Source organism: Oxyura jamaicensis, chromosome 10 (genome assembly GCF_011077185.1).
Source record: "Oxyura jamaicensis isolate SHBP4307 breed ruddy duck chromosome 10, BPBGC_Ojam_1.0, whole genome shotgun sequence".
NCBI lineage: Eukaryota > Metazoa > Chordata > Aves > Anseriformes > Anatidae > Oxyura > Oxyura jamaicensis.
The window spans coordinates 19,373,485-19,390,355 of record NC_048902.1 but is presented as its reverse complement, the minus strand read 5'-3'; the positions used below and the strand labels follow the sequence as shown (position 1 = coordinate 19,390,355).

Sequence of the window (16,871 nt, the reverse complement as noted above, 5' to 3'; positions counted from 1 at the left end):
TGACAGTGTTAATTGCAGTTTTGCCTGGCTTGCATCACGCATTAATCTTTTATTACTGATCGTTATATTAACTCTCACCTGCCAGCTGTGAAATGACCTGCAGAAAGACATTTAACAATTGCCTCTGAGTTTACAGTATACACTTTAATCAATGCTCAGGATTAAATTAATGCTGATAAGCAATTTCCAATATCTGGCATCCATGTGATAAGGGAATTGGGCTTTTTTGGACTTCTTTTTCTCTCTTTATTAACTGAAAAGGCATATCTGTATTTCACGGTGGATCATGTAAACTGTAGTACTGACTCATTGCAAAATTTTGAAGCCACTGAATTATGTCAAGCACAGAATCAGGTGCTACTTTTAGGACTTTTGTTGAGCTTTTTAAAATAGGAAATATTATAATCACTTAAACTGTAGGACAATGAAACAGGCTTTTTGGCAGACTTCATAATGTATTCAGTAGGGAAACAGTAGAAAACAGTGCTTGGAAGGTGTAATTTAAAACAATCTGTGTACAGTGTTTGCAGGTTCAATTTTTATGTGTATCAAATATTAAAAATGTTGGAAATTTTGGAGAAGATACTACACTAAGGAGGGTGAAAGTGATTTGTCTGGAGATTTTATACTACTTAGCATCCCTGGAGTAAGAGATGAAATGCAAATTTGAGTTGCAGTTACTCAGAACACACACAAAATACAAAGGAGTGTATTTTCTCCTAGTTGGTATAAAGCAGGTACAATGGCAGCGTAGAGGGAAAGTAAAACTATACGTTGCTGGAGTACATTTTACTTAATGCTTAATAGACCACATTTCCTTTCAGACCTCATTATCACTCTATGACAACTGAATGCTTTTAAAGAAGGTGCACAATCCTTCTGCAATGAAAAGAGAACAAAAAGATGAAGTTTATATATATATGTATAAAGTATCTTATTCTATATGAATTTCTTATGACTGGTGAATGGAAAAGCTGAGGCCCAGGAAACAAGAATGCACGTTGTTAACTAATGCAAATTTTGCGGGATATAATTGGACAGAGATTAATGCACTTTCAGTTAACAGCTATTTACATGCCCAAGATATCACATCACCCCAATGATATCAGTTCACAGCATATTACTTAAATAATGAATCTAATTCATTAACGAAAACATGCCCATGTAAGAGTCATAAGTAAACTAGACTATAGTATTTAATTGGATCCCGTCTCACCTATTTCATTACAGGTGTCAAGAAGAGTGTCCTATTGGGACATACGGTTTTCAGTGCACTCAAAGATGTGACTGCCAAAACGGTGCGAAGTGTTATCACGTCAACGGAGCATGTATGTGTGACCCTGGATTTAAAGGGATTCATTGCCAAGAAAGAATGTGTCCAGAAGGGTTATATGGCCTCAAATGCAACAGGAGATGTCCTTGCAATATCACCAACACTCTCAGGTAAGTACATCATGTTATATACTAGTGCAGGGACTGCTCAAATAGAAGCATTAGGGAAAAAAATTCATTTAACTACAACCACATCCTTTTCTCTGTAGATTTAATTAAGAACATACAGTTCCTCTGTATTACAACCTTTGATTTAAAAGACCTCAGGTTTGGAGTCACAAGCCTATCTAGCCATCTACTAAGCATGCATCTGTTAACTATTTAAACAGTTTTGCTAAAATCTGAAACAATCTGACATACGGCCTTACCCTGTAGCTGCAGTCTTCTGGGCATAAAAAAATATATTTAGTCAAATCCATCATTTTGGCTCTTTTTATGACACAGGTCTTCTTGTTAAATCTATAGACAGTAAGGGGACTTTCAGAATGAAACCTAATTTGCTTCAGTTTATGTCTCGTGGCAAATTACCGTGTTGAGAACACTTGAGGACAACGTATAAATAGACCAAAATCAATATCCCCAAGTCAGTCTGTGGAACTGTAACGAAGCCGACATTGTCAAAATAGACATCTCCTCTCTTCTCATATGTGCCTATTTTTGCTCTTCATTGAGTATGTGTATGTGTGAAATATTCAGGTAGAAAAATATCAGGGAAGTGTACCTAAAATGGAATAAGCCTCACTTAAAAGGTCAGGTCTCAATGTTTTATTCCCTTTTGCTTTTTTTAGGATCTTATTCTTGAGGTTCTTATTACTCAGAGCTAAAGCCACAAAGAGACTTCAGACTAACATGAGACAGGTTGATTTTTCATTCCCTTTGCAAGATTGAATAAGTTTTCTGAACCCCCCAAAGGGAAGAATTTAAGACTCTTCTCTGTTATCCTGTTTGCTACCTTTTGTATCTCCTGACTGTTAGAATTGTTATTTGGAAGTTCCCGTACAGTAAAGGCAGCCTGGACAGCAAAAACGCCCTGGCATGAGCTTTTCTGAAGGCCTGGAGTGCCCACATTTCTCTTCTGTGTCTGCAGGGCCCCTCAGCTCCCACCCGATTTCCTCTTTTTTTTTTTTTTCGTCCATTACTGTTAAGCATTCACAGCCAACCCAGGATCGTGTAGGCTTCAGAGGGGGGTGAGGATAATTGATGCCCAAGCAAACATGCCCTTGATACGAACATTCTTCAGTTTTGAACCAGACAGGTGGAGACCTGACTGTCTTGCTGATGATGACAAACCTACCAGGCAATGTTGCAGCTTGATAAAATATAAACACTCTCCTCAATTATGTATGCCAGCAATACCGCCTAATTTGTGCGCGCGCACACACACACACAAACACTTCAGGCAAATCTGTTTGTGTGCTTGAGATAGACTCTATTTGTCTCAGTCTTGGAAATAAACAGGTGATCTTTCTTGTAAATTCAAGTTCAACTGTGAGTGGTGAGGCTTTGCTTCACCCAAAGTCGGAGCTCACAATGGATCACTGAAAAAGCCTTGTAATGCTGGAGTCCTCTACGGAAAGACAGCTGCTAGCTCTGTTGGGTTTGACAGCGAGGATCCAAAGTGTTAGGCACCTCAAGGGGAGCTCTAAACAACAGGCTTCTGTCCCTTCTGAGTGTTTTGTGTATCATGATACCACTGCAAAAAATAACATCCCTGAGGCATGAGCTGAGCAATATACACAAAAGGTTAATGTTGTGTTGTACTGAGGACAGGTGATGACTCAAGAATTATGGCAGACAGAGCTAAGTTATAAACTCCTGCATAATACAGTATTTTGCCAGTGTGCACGACTAGCTGAGGTAACCACACAGCACATCGCTCCTCACTGAAAGCTCTTCATACGGTAGGGTGAGACTGTGCTGTTAGCCAGTAGCTGACACCGTGTCTTCACCCCCTCATATCCAAGCCTGCAGAAACCCGTTTGTGTGCCCTTTTTCCCAGAAAGTTGTAAACACAGCAGAAGGTCTGCAGGCCATGGGCAAGAATGAACTTGGCTTCTGTTTCTCAGATAACTGCTCAATTCATTTAAGAGTCTCTTACGTGTGGGAAGACTGGGGATTTGAGGGTGCAAGACTTCATCTGGGTCAGTCAGAGGACTGGCCAAGAGATGCTCCAGGGCAAGAAGATTTTCCCTGAAGGAACAGCCTAGCTCCATCCACCTGTGAAGGAAGGTGAGGTCTCGAGGATGAGAGGGCTCAGACAGGTGAAGGATTGAATCCTCTCCCAGCTTTTTTCTAGACGTGTGGTTATTCTTACACACCATGTACCTGCCCTGTGCATGGCTGCTCTCTGACAGATACTTGTTATGCCTTCCCTCCCATCACTGCTTCATCAGCTTCACTTGCAGCATCCTCTGCTGAGATGGTATCTCTGTTCCCTTAATAAATGAGTCTAGTCTCTCCATTGATAAAATCTCCCTTTTTCCTGCATCTTATCACTGCTGTTATGGAACAAAGAGATATCAGCAAGCTGTAGATCTGTAAATGTTCTTTCATTCATCCATGGTATTTCAGCTTTCCACTTTTCAATGAGCTCCTCAGAGCACTGTCAGTTTCTGAGCCGAGGAGTGTCAGAGCTGATGGAAAATGACCTTCTCTAAAGGCACTCCGTATTCTGAGCAAATCTTTTTACTGATTGTTTAGCCTGTCCCATGTAACACGCTGCTCTTCCCACCCACCTCCTCCCCTGAATTCCTGTCATTACTGCAACCATAGTCTTCCAAAGTGATTAATTTATTGACAGCCGTATATTCCATTTTTCCCAGAAGCCATTTAAACTGTTGGCTACCTCTAGTGATACCTAAGTGTGTAGGAGAATTTTATAAACACTTGAAAGGTGGTAAGGGAAGCTTGCTTATCTCTGTCAGTTACTTTGACTCATTTGATCTGGTTATTGGAAAGCTGGCTGGAACAGTAAGTTCTGGGGGCTTTGAGGAGCAGGTTAGAGAGAACATTAAGAAATACACATTCAGCTCTCCTATTTTCATAGATCTATCTATTTTAATGTCTGAAGAGACCAGTCTGATCATCTACTTTGACCTCCTGCATAGCAACGGCTGAAGAACATCATCCAATAATTTCTGCATCAAAGCCCTCTGAAAGGCACATTGTATGTGTGACTTCTGAACGACTCCAGAATTAGGTAATTTATACTGCACTGGTGACTTGGTCTGTCCTTCCACAGGGAAGGATACAAGTGGGAAAAACTCCCCCGTGCAAGAAACACATGTTGAAACAGCCCGCGGTTGTCAGAAGGGCATGCTTTTCTGAAAGTAGAGGAGGAGATCAATAGGTGGAACAGTGTGAGCCACCCAGCTTTCTTGACCACTGGTGTGGAGTCACCGTGTGGACCTCTAGTAGTGTCTTTTCCAGGTCAGGGACATGAGAAGGGAAGCAAGGCACAACCTTTTAAGCCCTGACACTTTTCTACCTGCAGCTCAGCTACCATGACAAAGTCTAATGGAATGGATAGGTCTCCAGAGGCTCTTAATTATTGCCACAATGTTGAAAAGTTTAGAAGGACCAAATCCCATGTACCTTTCATGAAGTTTTGCCTTGAACTAAGTCAAGAATGTACTTGAATGAGGCTGGCTTTGAAGATGTTCTGGACTGAAGTAGTGGCCCAGCAGTCTCATTGTGGCTACTTCTTCAAAAGGAAGAGAGCCTTTGGTAAGGGAGACTGGGTGTAGAATGGACACCAAAAGAGAGCAAGTACCATTTAGTAAGTATTAGAGCTATTTATTAAGATGAGATGACTGGTGCTAGTGTATAAACAGAAAGTCAGAAAATTCACTGGGAAGAATTTGTTTTGACTGAAAGATGTGTGGAGAACAAATGCAGGAACTGGAACAGCCTGTGCTGTCTACAGCATTTATTTTCCCAATTTGCCTTTAGAAAGTTAAATTACCTGGAGCAAAAGAAAACAGGTTTCCTCAAAATTAGATGTTTAAAAAATGCAAACATCAAAAATTACTTTTTTTTATTCAGTTCAGCTATGATCAAAACAGTATCAAAAATCTTCCAATACTGTTAATGTGGCTCAAAAGCCAAGGAGCCTATGGTAGCTTCCAAACTGCAGCAAGAGCCATGGAACAATTTCTCTCTCCTGCCATGTTGAGTGCTGTGGACAGATTCCAGTTTCCACCTCTGCTTGGCCCAACGCCAAAGAAACACTTGGCTGCTTGCACTCATTCTAGGTTTTTTACACTATTCCTTACTGTTATCCAAGAGATTTGGAGAAATACAGGTTAAGATTCAATGCAAAATACTAATGCTTAAAACTGCCAGATTCTTCAAGACTAAGGTTTCCTTCCTGCTCTCATCAAGCGGTTTGAAAGCAGATGTTAGTGGGTTTGCCTTCTGGGATCCTTTCTAAAGCCCCAGGCTCTCCTGCCCATCCGTTAAGAGATCCTTTTCCAGAGGAACTGTTTGTATTTCTTGTATTAACAACTTTGCCATTAATTGGCTCAAATCTTTCAACTTCAGTGCAGCTAGCATTTAGCTCACTGGATAGACTGGATGCATAGATGGTTGGATGGATGACAGATGAATTTCCTGGCTATAGTTGTATGCCGGGGTACGTAGTTTAAACACAATGAAAGTTTACAGGATGCCCGTATAATAAGAGAAACGTTCCTGACTCACACATCCATGTCCTGCTTGTACATGGTGAGCTGCAATATAATTAGTGTATAATCCTGATGAATTTAATGGAGTAGTTCACACTTTTCAGAATATAAAAATAGTAATAATAATAAAAATGTAGGACTATTTAGTGATATCAGCTGCAGATCTTAAAGATCTGCAAAGGAGGAACGGTTTCATTTTACAGATGGAAAAGATGAAATACAGAAGGGATCATTTATATGGCCAAGATTCACTGGCAGAATCAGGAAGAGAACAGCTGTCTTATGAATTTTGGTTAAGCATCTAAATTGCAGACATCTTCAAGTTAACACTGTATCAGGGCACCTTAATTGTCATACAGGTGTTTGAGATTCAGGGCTCTGCATTGTTCCTATCTGAGACAACTCTCCCATGTCCCCTGGCTGGACACAGCCTGCAACCTCATTACATGCAGAGCTAGCTGCGTAGCTTTGAGGTCCTTTTACATGCTACACTACCGTAAGACTATGGTGTGTGTTAATGTTTGGTTAGCCAAAAGCTTGGGAAACAGTTATTCTGCTGCCATCAAGGAAAAGATTTCTTTCCCTGCTATATAGTTTGTTCTCCAGCTGTTGCTACTTACCTGGAGCTGTTGTTGTGGGTACCATAACTCTGCAATGTAAAGTGTTTAAAGAGTTTAAAGCACTCTGTAAGACAGCAAAAGCACTGAAGAAATACAAGTGCTTGGCCTAGGAGAAGAAAAGTCTGATATGCTCAGGCTAATGATAACCCCAATCTTGCTTCAGGGGGCACATTACATGGATGCAGGGACCCACATCTGCATCGGGCTTTTCCTAGCTCAAAGCCTCACAAAGGAGCAGAAGGCAGCTTGGCAGGGGAGCAGTGCACAGAACCTGGTCTCAGCCTTTTACAGGGCCTTGCTGTGGAGTTTATGTCCCTTTCTCCCACAGACTTCTGCAAAACCTACTTGATTCTAGCTGGTTTTAGTTCTTAATAAATAGCCTGCATCCCGTGAAAAAAAGCTGTCTGTTTTGATGAAGGAGCCAACCTGGAAGTAGAAATTCTTACTGGGTGTAGTATTTTCAATTGAATTGTCACAGACTGATTCAAACTGCCATGAGCATACATTACGTTTGAAAGATTTAATTTAGCCAACGGATGCAGTTCTCATGGAAGCGCATGACACGTGTGGTAGTAGTGAAAGCAAAGAAACAAAAAGTCCGCTCTAAAACGCGTCTTTAATGTTTAGCTTTCTGCTCCTATTAGGTAATGATTAATAGACTCAGAGGGGAAAAAAACGAGCTTTTATTATTTTCATCTAAATGTTAAGAGGTGCTGTGTGAACGACCATAATTTCAGGGACTGCTTTGTCAGAAGAATTTCATGGGTAGTAGTTTGTTAAGCTGATGAATTGTTTTAATTACTCAGTCAAACGCTATTTATGATGAAACACATGACACTCACAAAATTTGATCATTCTTAGTCACAACAGTATGTGACTAACCTCTCCTACCAGTAATTGCCAGAAACATACTTGGAAATTACATTTTATGAGGCTACCTTGAAAATTAACATATAGGATATTAATTTTATAGGTGTAAAGAAATCTATTCAGTCATGTCCGCAATATTAAACCGTAGCAATACATAACCATAAAGGAAAATGAATAGATTCTAAGAAGCAAAGAGAAGAGGAGGCTGAGGGGAGGCCTCATGGCGGCCTGCTGCTCCCTCACAAGGGGAGCGGAGAGGCAGGTGCTGAGCTCTGCTCCCTGGGGACAGCGACAGGACCTGAGGGAATCGCTCCTAGCCTTGAACATCTTTAACTAGTTGTATTACACCCAAATGGTAGGGCACATACAGGGCTTAATCCTCACGTGGTTAATGCCAACAACTCAGGTCACATTGATCTGAGAACAGAAAAGAAATTATATTTTTACATATAACGGCTGTAAAATTACCAGTTTGTGAGAGTTCCCAAAAGTTTGGCAGTGACACCTCAGTATGGTATTTGGTACTTGGTACCATATTCCCTATACACTTCCTGACTTACATAGTTGCTTATGTTCACCATCCCAAACAGTTCTCAGCTTTGTTTTGTTCTTAGTGTGACTCTTGCTGGCATTGCATTTGAAATGTTTAACTGAGACATTCCTGCAGTTAATGGACAGTATTTTTCTTTCACGTCCACATCTCATTAACGTCTGTCTGTCTTCATTAGCTGCCATCCATTGTCTGGAGAATGTAGCTGCAAAGCTGGCTGGGCTGGGCTCTACTGCAATGAAACCTGTCCCCCTGGATACTACGGCGAAGGCTGCCAGCTGACCTGCTCGTGCCAGAACGGTGCAGATTGCGACAGCATCACAGGAAAGTGTTCGTGTGCACCAGGATACATGGTAAGTGAGGGCTGGGAACACTGGAGCATTTCACGAGGTGCCTGCTAAAAAGTAAAGAAGATTTTAATCTCATTTCAAATAATATTTGCATAAACGTGCCCAGATGCAGGTATTTTTCCCCATTTTACTGTAAGTCCACATAATTCTCCTTTGAACAGCGTCAACCTTTTACTTCTGCTTACTTGCTTAACATCAGTATTGTAGGTTTATGACTGTTGTAAGTATAAAGACTTGGTTCCCTGTCTTACATTCTAAGTCAAGACATAACAAAAAAGATGTCAGATTATTGTCTGCCTGGAAGAGCAGAAAAAGAATTCTCTTGGCCTTCCAGCATGTTCATTGTCAGTCACGCTGTGTTTTTAATAGATGAAGATTTTTTTTAATGTTACAAATGATAGAGCAATTTATGTCTTTTCTGAGTATATTGGCAGGTGTCTTTTACCTGAGCATCAGAAAGAGACTCAGACATTCTGAGGTAAACAAGCTTTATATTTTATAGACAAAATACAAAATGGCTGAAGAAATCAGCCATGGTGAAACAGAAGGAAGGCAGATCATGAGCTGATAGAACAAACAAGAGTTTCCACTGATATTTAGCAGCCAACTAAAATGCACATCTCCCAGATGTGTTTTACCCCCTTGTTTTAAGTTAGCTTCAAAATGAAATGAATACATATCTTAAAATACTAGAGGTCTGATCTTTGACTATGTTGGAGCTCTTCTGCTTTGCTTTTATGACACACAGTGAACATCATACCAGGTAGCTTTAGAACCAACAGAAGGGGTATACTGTGCCTGATCTAGATACCATCAGTGCCTACTGCAGTGCTTTGGGTTTTCTTGGAAAAAGGTTGCTGTATTTTGGGTACATGCTGCTGTCATCTATATGGGAAGGGTGGGCAACTGTGTGACAAGATCACATGTGTGGAGCCCTGTATGAAATTAGTGGGATTATAAATCCCGTTTAGCCTCCCTCCCTTCTAAATCTACACCTCAGCTTGTGATTATCCAACTGCCATCTCCAGAACAGCAGAAGTGGGGTTATGGTTTAGAGTCACTTTTGTTCTCTGCTTCATGTCAAAAGCCGAACCTGAAAACTGGAACTTCCATCTAATTTCCAGGAGTTCTCTCAATGCTGGGTATACACAGATTTATTTAGACATGAGGTGGAGGGCTGGCAAAAGCATGCAGGACAGCAGTGCTCGGAGATGTTTTAAAAAAAAAAAAAAAAAGAAGAAAAGAGCTTTGAGGTTTGATTCCCCGCTCAGTTACGCTAATAGAAAACAAGAATTTATCTTGTCTGTACCCCAGTGATACACAAGTATTAATATAAAGTAGAGAAAAAGATAAGGACAGCAGCATATAAGTAACAAATGCAAAACAAAAAGATACCAAGACCCTCTTTCTTATAAAGAATTCTGTTCAAGTTTGCAGCACAAGAATATTTGGGGGCCCCAGTACACATGTAAAAAAACGTATCATTTGTCCAATATATATAGCTCCAAGACAGTGTTATTGCAGCTGTGAAGCCTGGGAAGATCCTATTGCATTGCTTCAAAATAATATTTAATCTCATAATAAAGAGCTTTCTTGCATTGACATTTAAACAGCTTGGTTATTGAGGATAGCACTATAATCAGTGAAGCATATTTAGGCATTAGTATCATTGCTCTCTCATAATATACTATAATCTCTGGCAATTAGTCCATGAGGGGAAGTAAAGCCTTTAAATTGCTAATTTATTGCCTCTGAAGCGTATTTGTCATTTGTATGCATGCCAGATGACTTGAGTTGCAATAGTTCTTTCAAATGCTAGAGAACACAGGCTGTAAAGAAAACTTGACAGGAACCTTTACTTCCCACCCCAGAACAGCGGGGTCCTGCCGAGCCGCTCTAGCCATATGCTCCATCGCCTGGGCAGGGAAAAGGTGTCAGCACTGCTTCCCGGCACAGGCTGCAGGTCGTGGGAGAGATGCCATGGGGCCAGAACCCTCCCAGGGCTCGAAGTGGCTTATCTCGGTGACACGCTCGAGACCAGGCTTTGCCTTCAAGTGTGCATGCCTGCCTCTTGGTGAGGCGATGGGGAGTGCTGCCTGCGGTAGAGTTTTGCCCTTGAATTCAGCCAGCCTGCAAGCCATGCGGTGTCTGTTCCTGAATGCAGGATGTCTCTTTTGGCAGCACTGACAATAGAGAGATGCTAATATAGAACTGGGCAGAGGTAATTATTCAGAAAAGCCATAAATTAATCCCTCCTGCTTTTTCTAGCATGAGGCTTGGCTGATGCAGCTCTGAGGTCAGAAATGTTGACATGTGGTTGGAAAGAATGAAAGTGGGATCAATATTTTACACTTCACGGAAACATAGAAACTTATATAGCAGAGGGTAAAGGGTAAGGGGAAAGGAAGAGGGCACAATGGCATGTGGAACACAACTGCAAAGGCAGAGATTGGACCTATAGGATGTTTGGGCTGGCTAGAAAACATAGTGACCAAGAAATCACAGTCTCTTCCTGACAAAGCACTCCTCCAGACCACTTGTCTTGCACAGATGGCTTGTCTTTTAACTGTGCCCTGCCTCGGCTGTGTCAGGGCAGCTGGGCTGGGTTTCAGAATGAATCATCTGCTATCACAGCCAAAACAGGGACATTTTGTTGGGATGCAGAACATGCCATTAAAAACACAAAGCATCTGGTCACCTTTATTAAATGTATTAAGTGGAAAGGCAGCCATCCCATAGGTTGAAATGTACGTGTGCAGAGCACTTACTTTTTTTTGGAAGCTAAGCAGATTCAAGTGTTAAAATAAAAAGGTACATTGTAGCTCAAAAAATAATGCATTATTTATTAGCTTTGACATTTCCAAAAATTCAAATGCCAATGCTAAATATTGGTGAGCTTGCAGTTTTGGATAGAATTTCAAAGCCTTTTATATCTCCCTTATTTTTGATGAATATATTGGGTCAGACTCAACAACCAAATTTACACATACCTGGCTCTAAAAACAAATTACACTGGTGTAAAGATGTTATTGGGTGTCAGTACAGGTTGTATGTACGAGGTTCTGATAAAACTGTGTTCACACTGGGATATTGCATTATTGTAACTGTGGGTCGAGGACATTGTACTGTTCTAACTGCAGATGCTGCGCGTAGATTTGTCTGAAGAGGTAGCTGAGAAATCCAGGTGACCCACTATTATACCCACAGCAGCCCAGTTCTTGGAGGCAGCCCACAGGACAGTAAAAGTAGGATAACAGGAGCAGAGGGGACACAACAAGGTCTTATTCCCCAAAATCACAGAGCAGGTCTAGAGCTTCTCCTCAATGCTCCAGCAGTAGAGGCCCCACTGCAGGCCTCTTGTAACCCCTGTGCTTACTGCATCTCGCTTGTGAAGGGGGGTTAAGGGGTTGTATCCATTAATTAAAATGATCGCAGGGAACCATCGTTATAAACATGCTAATAGGGCCAATAGGGCACTTCCCCGAAGCTGGTAGTTTTTAAATATTTGAGGATTACCCCTTAGTACTCATGTGACGAATTGCCAGAAGAATGGCTTTGAAAAGCCATTTCATTTGTGGCAAGAAGGAATCTGATAAAAACACACGGACTACACAAAGATTACCCTTAAAAAGTAGACAGGGAGATTCTCAACTGGTAGAAATTGGATCCTTACTCCCACACGCAAATATTCACTCCTTGCAAAAAATTATTTGGATTCAATTACGGGGGTGATGAGAAGGGTTATACTAACTTGCACCTCCCCCTCCTTCCGAATTCTGCTTTCAGATGCTCTCTTACAAGCCCACTGAAGTCTTTTTTGCTATAGGGATGTAAAAGAAATCAGGATTTGCCCTGTCCTCTCTTCTTTGTTTTTGGTTCATTGAATTTTATTCCTGTAATTCAATAAATGTGTTGAAGAAGGCCAGAGAATATGAATTAAATATGACAGGAGACCACAGGAATCCTGACCTTCCGTCTCACAAGGAAATCTTGAAACCAACCCCCTGCACATACCTATCAGCTTTCTAGCCACTGAAATCGTTACAGATGCTATTGAAATACAACTCAGTTCACCTTCTCCACTGCACAGCTAATTGCAACTTTCTTTAAAACAGTACCTACCTAGACACCTCATCCTGTGATATGCCTTTGTTTCTTTATGGATGTTTTGTTTTCTTCCTTTGAAAAATGTGTTCAACTTCAAATGCTTGCATTCTGTCTATTGTAGCAAGGGGATATGTAGTTAAAACATTTCTCTGCCCAAGACACTGAGAAAACTTTAACACTTATCTGTGAAATGTGCGGTCAGCCTTTACTTCGACGGACACTTAGGTCTATATTTCACATCTAGATGACAGAACTTATATTACTTTAAAGAGTTCATCTATTTATGCTGCTATTTTTTGAAGACCTGTCTGCTTTTATTGAACCCTGCATGCTGGCAAGCAAAGCTAGCACTTCATCACCAAAATGAAAGAATTCATTTTGACATTTTTCTATTCCTTGACTATATTGGTAGATCCCGTACAGGCTGATCCCTGAATTACACAGTACAGGAAAAGATGGAAACAACAGGAGAGATGAACTCTTACTACGAGATTTTTCAGCTTTTGGGGTGTTGCTTGGATTCCCTAAAACTTTCCAAGATGGATTCCGATTCTGTACATCTGTAATCATTTGCATCTTTTGTTGACATTGCATCAAAATGGCCTTTCAAATACATCCTCATGTAAGTGCTCATGTATATAAATCCTTGCTGAGCTCAGTGTGAATCTGTGCACTTAAGGATAGTGCACAGACCCCTTACTCTGGGTCTATACATCCATAATTTTGTCTAGTTTGGCAGAGTTTCTTAATATAATGCTTTTTCTACTGCAAGAGTACAAATTGCTTCCAACATACATGCCAGCATATTGGACTAAAAGTCAGCACCTGTAGCACACATGAACAATTGCTCCAACACTTGGTAAAAGTAAGTATATATTATATTGCTAGAAACCTACGCAAATACATGGCAAATGTATAACCAATTTTGTAAGGGATAACCTCTCAGTCAGTACAAACGCACGCAGTCTCAGGCCAGTCTTAGTCTGCCCCATGCCTATCCAGTGAGTAAAATGACCAATTTACCCTGCTATCAAATGAGACCATCATTTTGTTTTACCTATAGAGGCCATAGAGAACTTACAGATCCAGTCTGTTGAGTATTCCAGCCATGACTGACTTCTTTCTGGCACATGCAATAGCGCTCGGTCCCTGAAGAAAACATACAGGAGAGAAAAAACAATCTTTCCATCTATATTAAAAAAAAAAAAAAAAAAAAAAAAAGCCTGCCCTCCTGTCCTACACCTTTAAAATTCTCTGTGTTGTCTAAAAGAAGAAGAAGAAAAAAAGAAGTAACTAGAAAGGAGCACCTTATCTTATCTTCCGTTGAATTTTCCCTGAAGGTCCACTATCCCAGGTAGGTCTGGAGGAATTTAAAGAATCAATGGCTGTAGGTGTTTTCTAAACACTCAAGGTGATAAATACAACTTTATCAGAATATTCCCTCTCTTCTACATATTTGCTTTCATCTTTATTCTAAATGTATCATCCTTCACCAGTTCAGAAGGAAGCAGGAAAAAAAGAATGAGACTTCTTTCTCTTACAAGCCCCTGTTTCAGTAGTGAAGTGATTTTATAAATTTCATAAAATTCTTAATATAAAAAATGAACCGAAGGTTGGAGATAGTGGATCTGTTTTGGGGGCTTTAACTCATTTAAATGATCTGTTTCTCTTTGAGATAATTCCAAAAGTACTTCAGTGGAAGCTCATCTCTGAGCAACAGGGCATCTCATCAAAAGGTTTAAAAAGAAAAGACGAGGGGAAAAATCTTCAATAGAGCCTGTGTCCTTTTATCCTTGATTTACTGAGCATATCAGTTACCCCCCTTTGTTAAGAACTCTTTTCATTTATAGGTATAGAATAAATTCTGCCATTTTATCAAGATGTTCTTGTTACCAACCACCAGTATAAATTTTACTTGCTGTAGGAGGGGAAAAGGTTTTCTGGCACAGCAGTTGTCCAATTAACTGGAGTATTACAGGCAACAAAAATAGTTTCCCCAGTCTCATTTCATGAATTACCTAGATGCACAAGTAAGATGCATTTTCTTCTCACTGCTTTCCTATTTTATTCATAATGCAGTGTCTCAAAGCCAATGTGAATGGCTAGCAGTCGTGGCAGTGGGCATGGAAAAGGCATCCATACTGTGCAGGTGGGTTTGAGCATGGGTTGCACCTTGGAGTGAATTTATTATTAATTAATAGTAAAAACAAAACAAGTTTTCCTATAGGTAGTAGAACTAAAAAAGCCTTGTTTTCCACAGATTTATATCCTGAGCTCCTTGGCCTTTCCTACCCCACTGCAGTACCCTGGTCTCTCTGTCAGGTCCCCTCTGACATTTTAGCTAGCAAAGAGCGCTCAGATGGGCTCACGCGCATCAAATTTTCATAATCCCCTCCCTACATAATGAGGTTAAAGGTACCATGCACCACACTCCCTAAGAAGGATAAAGGAGTTGCCTGAACAAAGACTAAATATTAAGGCATGACATGGAAGAAATTGATTCCTCTGTTCTCACCCTTTGAACTCTTTCCTATTTATTGGCTTTACCTTTGTTTTTCCTCAGTTATTCAGGAGTTCACAGTAGGCTTCATTTTAAGAAGCTTTGGATATCTTTCTATAGCCATGACTAGTTCCTCAGCCACCCCTGAAGTACAGAGACATGGGAGGAAAGGCAAAACCAACTCGGGAAGACCATCCCTGGTGACACAAGGAGCAATGCCAGAGGGAAAGTCGCTCCTGGGATACAGAGAGGGAGGTTTCATGCAGCTGCAGAAATAGCAAAAAGAGCTGGTAGTTCTGAAGCGTTCTGAACAGTTTTGAGAAGATCATTTTGTCAAAGTCAGCAAGAAGGAAATGCAGGCTCTTTGATAATGCGTCGGTGTGAGTTTTAAGTCTCAGCATAGCGTGAAATTATTTTTAAAAATGGAAGATGTAATTGTGCTCTGGAAAACCATGATAGGTCAAATTAAAAATGATATTTACATGGCGCTTGAAAAGTGGCCAAAGACAAAAGTGCTATTAACTGTGAAACAGTCACAATAACACAGCCACGTCCTGGGTACTACCTATGGCTGTGCTCAAGAACCTCTCTCCTGGTTCTCATCTTTTAGGAATCCATTGTCCTTAGAATGTGCATCTTCTTGGTGGTTATAGCTGGAGTCTGAAAGCTCATCTGCTAATTTTTTAAGCTTAGAAACAACTTTACAAGTGGATTTGGAACAAGTAGCAGATCTAAGGCATGCAATAAAAAGCAATTCTGCTCCATACAAACTAATTAAGGATGAGCTGGATTTTTTTTCTTGAAATTAAAGAACTTGTATAGTTGTATAGAAGTTTTATCTATCAGCTGGGTTGCATGCTGAAAGGTCTTAGTGTAAATCAAAACATCATGTGCCCTGTGTTTTGGTTGACTCCATATGTACATAACGCTGGTCAGGAATCACTTGCACCTATCAGGAGTTTTGCATATTCATAGACCAGAAGCAAACTGCATCTTGATCTCCCTTTTCATTGATGACCTCTGAATTTTCCTACCAGCTCTCAATACGTACAAAAGTATATATTTATGTGCATAAAGTAGCCGTACTTTTATTTTTTGTAGGCCTTTGGGACTAACAACAGACCATAGAGCTTTGCATCCCTAGGCTAGTAGTTCCGATCCAGGCCAGGTCAGTACAGACTGAAAACGATCTTCACTTGGCTGTGCAGTGGCCTGCATGAAATGACTTTGGTCTCAGTCCAGCTCCCCGTGGATGAGTATGCACATCACAAACCCCATTTCCATCAGCAGTGACTGGCAGATCTGCTGGCAGGCTGAGCCATTTACCATTTTACCTTCACAAACCACTGCTTCAGGTCAAGCCTGGTGGCATGGCTGCGTGATCCATTTCAAAGTCCCCACAGGACTCTTCCTGGGGACAAACAGTGCAGGTACTTGGGGCTGTCAGAATGGCACCCTTCGTAAGCACTGCATTCCAGCCAGACTGTACTGCACCTTTATTAAATGGCAGGTGCCCTTCCGGGAAGTCAATCCACAGAGATGGTCCTGCTGCATGTAGACTGGGAAACAAAGAACAGCACCACAGTGCGATGGAACGGGATGCAGGCTAAAACCAGTATTACGCTAATGACTCACAAATGGATTCTTCTGGCTCTGCTGTGTTACAGGAAAATGTATCCTACGTGCAGATCCCAATAGGGAAGATCATTATGGGAAGACCACCCGTGTATTCCCAGGCTTTCAGAGTAAGCTGCTCCCCTATTGATTTTTATATCAATGAACCAGGTGCTTGCTGCCTATTAGGCTTGTTGGCGTTCTCCCCCCAGAGCTCCTATTGACCAATTAGCCATTTCTGCT

The 16,871-nt window shown here is 40.9% G+C and overlaps 1 protein-coding gene across 6 annotated transcripts in view; it reads left to right on the top strand.

Annotated features, from left to right (window-relative positions):
* The window catches only part of MEGF11 (multiple EGF like domains 11), a 200,296-nt gene that overhangs the window by 117,644 nt on the left and 65,781 nt on the right, over positions 1 to 16,871 (top strand). For all 6 annotated transcript variants that reach the window (XM_035335633.1, XM_035335629.1, XM_035335630.1 and 3 more), the window contains exons 10-11: positions 1,231 to 1,443; positions 8,236 to 8,410. In XM_035335633.1, coding sequence (XP_035191524.1) covers positions 1,231 to 1,443; positions 8,236 to 8,410 — 388 coding nt within the window. The remainder of the gene's footprint in view (positions 1 to 1,230; positions 1,444 to 8,235; positions 8,411 to 16,871) is intronic.